This window comes from Teleopsis dalmanni, chromosome 1, assembly GCF_002237135.1.
Source record: "Teleopsis dalmanni isolate 2A chromosome 1, ASM223713v2, whole genome shotgun sequence".
NCBI classification, from domain to species: Eukaryota; Metazoa; Arthropoda; class Insecta; order Diptera; family Diopsidae; genus Teleopsis; species Teleopsis dalmanni.
The window spans coordinates 59,045,656-59,054,796 of NC_051846.1; the positions used below are offsets into that span (position 1 = coordinate 59,045,656).

Sequence of the window (9,141 nt, forward strand, 5' to 3'; positions counted from 1 at the left end):
GCGTAATGAGAAACAGCGCTGAACGAGGCTATCTTAACATATAAATAATGGGGTTAGGAGAAGATTAATAGAAAATTGGTTAGAAATTAAATTTAATAATTATGTTTATTTTTAATAATAGAACCAAATATTTATTTCTTACAAAAACAAAAACAATGTACGAATATATATAAAAACAAATTAAATTCTAAGTCAGTCAGATCATTCAGTCAGTTCTGTGTTTCGAATTTTCTGCCTTTCTGTCAAGAAGGCATCTGATGTAGTTTTCGTTTTGCTTTTGCGTTCTGTTAGAAGTTGTTAATAAGTGGATAAATCTAAGACACCCCGTCTTGCTTTTGATTTCCTGTCAAAATTTGAATCATTTTCAACAAATTGGTCCATAATTTCAGTTGTAGTGGTCAAACTCCTTTTTACAAACAACATTGAAAGTTCTTTTTGCTTTTCGTCTTGCTCTGTTAATTATTTGAGCTCATTAGTAGAAAGACTAGTTGCTTTTTTTTGAACTATTTTTTTCGACGTCTTTCACATTTACTTCATCTCAACCCGTTTTTTTCACTAATTCCTCTATTTCTTCCACTATTTTGTCCATATCGACAGAGCGTCCAATGTCTTCGCTCTTACTTAAATCTAGCCAAATGCTCTTTAAAACTCCTTTCAAAGATGTTTCTGTTATCTCATTCCAAGAGAGGTTTATGTTTTCTACAGCATTCATGATGTTGCAGTTTTTCCAAAATAAATTCTCTTATTGATTGCTTCTCTTCTCAGTCCGTTTTTTCAAACATCAAATAAAAGGGCGCTAAACCGAAACAGCGTTAAGCGGGGTCTTACTGTATGTTAAACGATTTTCCATACTTCTATAAGTTAACTACTTACTTTAATGGATATAGTTTTTTAACGCCACTTATAAAAATTTCTTTATAAGTTTCATTCGTTCTATAGGTTTTAAGACAATTTAATATAAAAACAACAGCAGTAACAGTAATCACATACAAGGTGGGAAGGATCAACGCTATATTGACGATATTTGCAAGATCTGACGGAGATCCAGAAATGAAAGTCTTATTGTGAACTTACTGACATATAATTGCCATCAGTAAGACCACATAACTATTGTTAAGTGGTTTATAATTTAAAATATAAATTTCGCCTACTTTTTACACAAAATTTATATGCATGTTCACTATTTACATATTTTTTTCTAAAAGAAAATTATAATTTTAGTTTCGTGTATACTTAAAAATCAATCGGGGCCATATCAAAGTTGCTTGTATTTTTTACGAGTATATATATATATACCTATACATATACAAGAAAAAATTATAGTTTCTACAGTAAAGCACTGTGGGAATTCAGTGATGGTGTGGGGGTGTAGGTATGGTGGCAAGTGGAGTAGGTAAATTGGTGTCTATAGTATAAACAAAATGGATTACCTTCATATTTTAAAAGGAAATTTAAAATCCAATGTTGACAAATTGAAACTAGATCGCTGCTGGATTTTCCAGCAACTAGATAATGACCCCAAACGCTTGAATTGTTAAGGAATGGCTGCTGCGCCATACATCGAAATAACTGTACCATTCCCTACAATCACCAGACCTCAATCCCATTGAACATTTATGGAAACAACTGGACAGGAAAATTCGTAAAAAAGGCGTTATTGGCATAGACTCTCAGAAATCGGTATCAGTTAGATGAATGGCAGAAAATTTCATCGGTAATGACAGCAAAATTAGCTGAATTGATACCGAAGAGGCTAGAAGTAGTTCTTTATGCAAACGGAAATCAAACAATATATTAAAGTGTGGATTTTTTATATTTTTATTTATTAAATTTATTACTGTACACTTTATTTTGACGGCATAAATGTGGAGTATTTACAGTGTTTGTTACATTGCTTTTTTTGTTGTAAAACAAATTAAATTTTTTTTATTTTAAAGAGAATTTCATAAAGTTTTATAAAAAAGTAAAATATTTATCGAAAACACTATTAAGACTATTGGTTTAAACCAAACAAATGTTGGAAATGTACTGTACACTTTATTTTGATTATTTTGATATTATTTTCAAAACTTACAAATAGTAAGTTTTTATAGTAAGTTATCTATATACACAGAAAAAGAAACTCTCTCTAACTCCATTGTAAAAAAAACCATCTACATCAAGGCAGTATTTATTATAAGCGTTTTTGAAATTATAAACTCCATTTACTTTGCAAACCAAAGGTATATATTTTTTTCTTTTAAAATTTTATAATTTATTTACTATGAAAACTTTTATCAAAAGAAATTATTAAAATAAGTTTAAAAAATTTTTTTTATATTTCGGTACCTACGCTTTATTCAAATACTTAAAAATATTAAATGTATCTTCAGTTGTCAGTTACAGAAATTTTCAACAATATTCAAAAATGTTCATAAAATTACTAAATTCTGATAAATTGAAATAACAAAAAAAATAAACAACTTTAAACTTTCCATTAAAATAGAATTTCAGGACTAAAAAATAAAAAGAAATACAAAAATGACAAATATTTTTCGGAAAATGTCAAATACAGTTCAACCCAAAAAACAATCCATTCAATTTGACAAAGCCTAAAATTGCGGCAATTGGAACGACAAAATAATCTGCAACTCACATGTGCCACTATTTTTCACTATATCCTTGGCTTAAAGCACTTAACCTCTTTTTTTGTTGTGGCGCGTAAGGCTGCATTTACGACTCCAAAACCACAACGATTAAATCGCTATTTAGTGAGGCATGACATGGCACTCTTCAGCTAAACCCAAATTGGTGTTTTAGTCACAGCAGCGACAACATCGCCAAGAATTGTGGAGAGACACCACAGTGATTACAAATGACGGCTTCATATGAGTCTACATCTACACATTCGTGCGATATGAACGAGCGAGTAATGCTTGGAGTAATACAGACAATCAAATTGCTAAAGTGTCATCGTGTGATGATGATGATGATAATATTGCATGCAAATGTGCAGCGACAACTTCAATATTTGAACAATTTCAATGTTGTTCGCAAATTGTATTTGCAATTTTGTTATCTCAAATTATGCTTAATGTTGCTTTTGTGTTGTTGGCACTCTCCAACTACTTCTTAAACGCTTCAATCTATCTGTTGCAGTTGTTGCTGCTGTTGCTGTTGTTGCTGTTGTTATTGGTGTTGCTCTTATTCCAACATGCAATTTAATGTTTTTATTAAGAATAGCGTTCAAAATTTAATTGTGTGCACTCGAATGTGTTTTACTCGAATATTTTGTCTAGACGAGAAAATATTTGTTCATATTTGTACTTTTGGCTGCTTCACTTATTTTATAACCGGAGTGTTGTACTCACGTAAACAAAATTTTATGTTTACATTGAAGTATGTTATGTATGTAACGTACGAGTATAGCGTGTAATGCAAATGAATTGCTCCCCGAACGCATGTTTATGGTCACTTTAGGCGTTTAATATTTGTAGGCGACCAGTTACACAAATAAATTTAAACAAACTTAATTTTTCATGCAAATAACGTTTAAGCTTATCTGCTTTATGTTAAAGTGCGCCCACCCCTGTAATCTACAGTAACAGTGCTGCCTATGCAACAGTACTGTTAAAGTTCACCCTCAAACGCTGCAAATTTATTGCTCTGGTGATTAAAGTGTAATTTTTGATTTCGTACGGTTTGAACGATTTACCATTGGGAATAATTTATATTTACACAAATTCACGGAGAAACACGTTGGAGTGCATTTAAATATGATTTCGATTAGAAAACATAAAATATTACAGAAAATTTCAATGCAGTAAGTGATAAATTATGCGAACTCTGATAACTAATATAGATTAAATTTAAATGAAAAATTAAAGAAATTATAATATATGGTTGTGTAGTGTTTAGCAAAGCTTCAAACACTTCTATCCGCCAGTTAGAAATTGCACAAAGCCAGGCTCTGAGAAGACTTTTCAAAGTACCATGGACCATGGTACAATGTACCATGGTCCCATCAAAAAATACATAAAGGATAGAGCCCTGAAATTCCATTCTTAAATAAATTTAAGAAATCCTTATGCAACAACCAATAGACATTGATTGCTCCATTTACTTTTTCGACTTGATATATACATATTTCAAATGATGTAATGTTTCCTTCAATATTACACAAAGCTGTATAATCAAATATACAGCTCTGTTAAATTTACAAATTTCTTTCTTTTTCTAAAATTCAAATATTCAAAAATTTTTTTTACTCATTTATTTTTTGAACGTTTTTGTGTTGGTTGGTTGCAATGGCAGACCATTATATTAGATAACTTTTATATACCCCAACGATTTTTCACCGTTTTACTACCACATTCCTCACAAGAAACGTAGTATAGAAGAGTAGAGACAAAATCCATCTAACTGAATTTAGATAATTTAATAGGTCTTTTGTCTTCACCGATGAACAGTCTGATAAAGTATCAAAGAAGTATATTCCTAAGAACCTACATCTTCTGGACGCCGAAACCGGGCATTCACAGAGAAAATGTATTATATTTTTTTATATCCTGCGTGTTTCCACAACTGCTACAGTGTGGATTATGAGGAATGTGCAGTTTCTCTGCACACACCAATGACCAGAAAGAACTGCAGTAAGCCTTGCAGTGTTTACGCGGTCTCTTTTGATGAGTTCCAAGGATATATTTTTATTGTAGTTGGGCCATGTTAGCCTGGAAGCTGCACATGATTAAAGTGCTTTCCATCTGTTATTGATAAGTTGCAGAAATTAAAAGAAGGTACTTCTCTTAATGATAGAGTAATATAAACCACTACCGCCAAGGACACAGGGAGGCACCAGAGCGGGCTAAACTGTTAGCTTTCTAGTTCCTATCGATATTTCTATGTCCAGGAACCCAGATGAGGGTACATTTTTGTGTTAGTAACATTAATTATTTTCAATACTCTATACCAATACTATTAATATTCTTAAATCCATTTTCTCCGCAGAACTGACTTAGAATGCTATTGACATTTATTTGTTGGTTAGTTTTTATAAATATACTGAATAAAAAAGTCCCTGTTTTAAACAATAACTACAAACTATCTTATTCTTAATGCTAATGATAGCACTTTTTACGAATATAAAAACTGCTACATCTTAAGTATAATTTTAAATCTTGTTGATAATTTCTGTAGTACGCACTTTCACTTTTGCAAGTCTTTGCCATAATTCTTATTAACCGAGTTTTGCTCTCCTTTCTCCATTGCTGTGAATATGTTGAAAATGTTTACACCGTGACTTCATAAATTCTCAATATTTGTTACACCTTTTCAAGGATATTTGCAGTAATGCATTTCTTTTCATGCGATCTAGAAATAACCAACATAAGATGGATTGCATTGAAACTATAGTCATTTGCAGCACCACAATACACTGAACCTTAATCATGCTAAGTCTGTCCTTCATTCATGCACATACGTGCTTAAAACAGAAACACGTTTTTCGTCCTAATGTTCACTTAGCGATGAAGTAATGTCTTTAAATATTTTTTCCCCTAAATTTCCATCAAATAGTTTTTGGTAGAATTAAAGATATTCCGCTCCAATTCATCTTAAGTAGAATAATTTATTTTAAATTTTCGATATGAATATTTGTAACATTAACTATGACTTTGAATTGGTCTCGTTTAGCAGATCCCACGCAAACAAATGTAAACCTGTGCTATTTTATTCCATACTTAGAAAAGATTATTCCTAAGCAAAACAACATAACAGAATTTTTTGATACTGATCTTAATCCGCCAAGTACCTGATACCAAGAAATTCAGGATTGTTACATTGGCGGCTGTGTAGCTAACTAAATGATTACGGTTTGAATAAAATGTAAAGTGTTGCCTGTCTGTCATTGGTGGTCAGAGGATCCTTTCTATAATATTGAAGAATTTTGTTGACCATCCGCTCTCTCCCAAATAAATACGCTTGAAGCTTCGTTTTATACTTTGAGATATTTATTTAAATACAGTAGCATTTTACTAGAAGTTGCAATTATTAGCCAATGTGAATCTATTAATTGGAGTTCCAACGAAGCTCTTTATACTTCAGCCTCCATTTCTTTTTTTTTTTGCTAATAGATAATAGTTATACTTCTCAAAGGATAGAGTGGTATATAGGTATACTGAAATGGATAATTTTTGAAATATTAAAAGTGTTTAAAATCAACGTTTTCTTAGCGTTTAGTAACTAAGTTTATTAAGTAAGCTGAAATTTCATATCTTCTTTGTTAGTGCTGAATATAGTTGTATTTTAAAATGTTTTTTTTAAATCATCTAAACTTGTTTATGTTTCCACTTATTGTTATTAAATGGAAAACTATATTGTTTAATAATTAATTTATATTACAGTTTGTACTAATGAAGTCCATAAAATATATAATATTATATTAATATAATAAGGGTCCTCATAAACTGATAAATACCTTATAAACGTATAAATTTATCTACTCTATATGTTAAATGTTGTATAAAAAATTTTTTACACAAATTTGATAAATTTTCACAAAAATTTTACCAAATAAATTTATCGCATAACTTTATCTATTGTCTTTATCTAATGTAAAGTCACATTCCAACGCAAGCAAGTCAGATACAAAAATATCTTTGTAAATACTGTTTAATTTGAATGTTTCGCTCAATTTCGGCATTTTATCCTTTATTTTATTTTAGTGCCATTATACAGCTTATTGATAAATCGTGTATATAAAATACAGATTTGAGTAATTTATATGCTTAGATGAGTACCCTTAATATATTTATATTTATTATTAAATATTTTAATTTATAATTCAATTTAAATTAATTGCAATATAATGAAATAAAATAAATAATTTAACTACATATTTTTAATTTGATATAAATAGTTCGAAATAAAATTTCTAAATTTTTTTTTGCAGATTTGGACAATGAGTGCCCATAGTTACCACAAAAACAAATATAATTAAAACTTTTTATTCGTTAACAACATCCGTAACAAAAACGAACATAATCGAGCTATAACGCACCAACAACAGCAATAATTGCAACTGCAATAATCACAATATCAGCAACTTAAGTCCTGAAAATCATTCAAAACCGCAGAAAAAATGTTCGGAATAAAAAAAAGGCAACCAAACGCAACTGCAACGATACTTATCAGTGTGGCATTTGCCTTATTGCAACTGTCAAACGCAATTGTTGCGCAAACATTAAAACCGCCGTTTATGCCAACAACAATAACGGAAACAATAACCAGCACAACAACAGAAAACAATACAAAAACAGTCATTACCAGAATGCAAATATGGTCTCAGCCACACGGCATGGAGTTGGGCGACATGGAAGGCAATTCGAATTTCAGTGAAAACATACAGCCACCACCGAACTTAAATACGAGCGAAGGCAATGCAAATCAAAGTCAAACGGAAACGGATATGACCTTTCATCAACACTGTCTGGCATATCGTAATTCATTTGCAGATATATTCACATTAATTCTATATTCTGTTGTATGCATTGTGGGTCTGTTCGGTAATACACTGGTTATTTATGTGGTGCTACGCTTTTCCAAAATGCAAACCGTAACCAACTTTTACATACTCAATTTGGCTATTGCCGATGAATGCTTTCTCATTGGGATACCATTTTTGATTTATACAATGCGTATTTGCAGTTGGAAATTTGGTGAATACATATGCAAGGCTTATTTGGTAAGCACGTCTATAACGCAATTTACATCTTCCATATTTTTGCTGATTATGTCAGCAGATCGTTATTTAGCTGTTTGCCATCCGATCACATCACCACGTTATCGTACATTGCATATAGCTAAGAAAGTATCTGCCATAGCTTGGCTTACATCAGCAGTACTCATGTTACCAGTGATACTTTATGCCAGTGCAGTAACACAGGAAGATGGCGTGAATTTCTCCTGCAATATTGATTGGCCAGAGACATACAAAAAACATTCGGGTACTACCTTTATATTGTATACCTTCTTTTTAGGATTCATGACACCACTCTGCTTCATATTGATATTTTATTACTTGGTCATACGCAAATTGCATTCGGTAGGTCAGAAGCATAAATCAAAGGAAAAGAAACGTTCACATCGCAAGGTGACACGTTTAGTACTCACCGTAATAACTGTGTATATTTTATGTTGGCTACCACACTGGATATCACAGGTAGCCTTAATTAATTCCAATCCTGGCCAACGCGACCTATCACGTTTGGAAATTTTAATATTCTTGCTTTTGGGATGTTTGGCTTATTCGAATTCTGCGATGAATCCAATACTTTATGCATTTTTGAGTGATAATTTTCGCAAGAGCTTTTCAAAGGCCTTCACTTGTATGGCTCAACAGGATATCAATGCGCAACTACAGGTAGAACCGAGTGTATTCACAAAACAAAACAGTCGCAGACGTGGTTCGAGGCGTATAATGAATTCCAAACCAAAAGTGACGAAATGTAATAACACATTGACAGTAGGTAACAATAACTCATCCACCACGACTTCATCGACTACAACAGCTGAAAAGGGTCATCAGGTTAGCTCGCGTCAACAAAATGGTAGAGTGTCAATTGCTTTAGGTGAAGATGTGATATTACGTTTAGAAGAGAAACGTACAATTTGTACAATGGCTTCAGATGAAGATAATAAAAGCGATAATATGTTGAAAACTCAGTTATAAAAACCTTTGAGCTTTTAAAAATTAGTCCTAGGAAAAAAATATTTTTTAATAAAATAATTAATTTTAAGTGTGTTCTAAACATAAAACCGTAATTGTATTAGGATTTATTTAAAAATAAATAAAATAATTAATTTTAAGTGTGTTCTATATATAAAACCGTAAAAATATTTTTATGTTTATTTTAATAGTTACAGAATTGATAATAAATTAAATCTTTAAATCTGCTTCAAAGTCCTTGAAACCCTACAAGATGATAACCCTACATAAGATGATATTTTGTATTTAGCTATAAAATGAAATTGGATTTAAAACCGATTTTATATGTAAATAATTAATATTCGGTCAATACTGGTATTTATTAGGTAAATTGAAAAAAAAAAAACATTGATTCTATTTTCATTCGGCACTACTTGATCTATTCGATGTTTTCACAC

The 9,141-nt window shown here is 31.1% G+C and overlaps 1 protein-coding gene across 1 annotated transcript; it reads left to right on the forward strand.

The window, feature by feature from the left end:
- The first annotated feature begins 6,942 nt into the window (after positions 1 to 6,942).
- LOC119689015 (somatostatin receptor type 2-like) lies at positions 6,943 to 8,788 on the forward strand. Its single transcript, XM_038103778.1, has one exon. It carries the CDS (start codon positions 7,118 to 7,120, stop codon positions 8,705 to 8,707), a length of 1,590 nt encoding a protein of 529 aa, XP_037959706.1. The 5' UTR covers positions 6,943 to 7,117; the 3' UTR covers positions 8,708 to 8,788.
- Positions 8,789 to 9,141: the final 353 nt, after the last annotated feature.

Coding starts and splice junctions, on each gene's coding strand:
- LOC119689015 (XM_038103778.1), top strand. CDS start 7,118: ATGTTCGGAATAAAAAAAAGGCAACCAAACGCAACTGCAACGATACTT.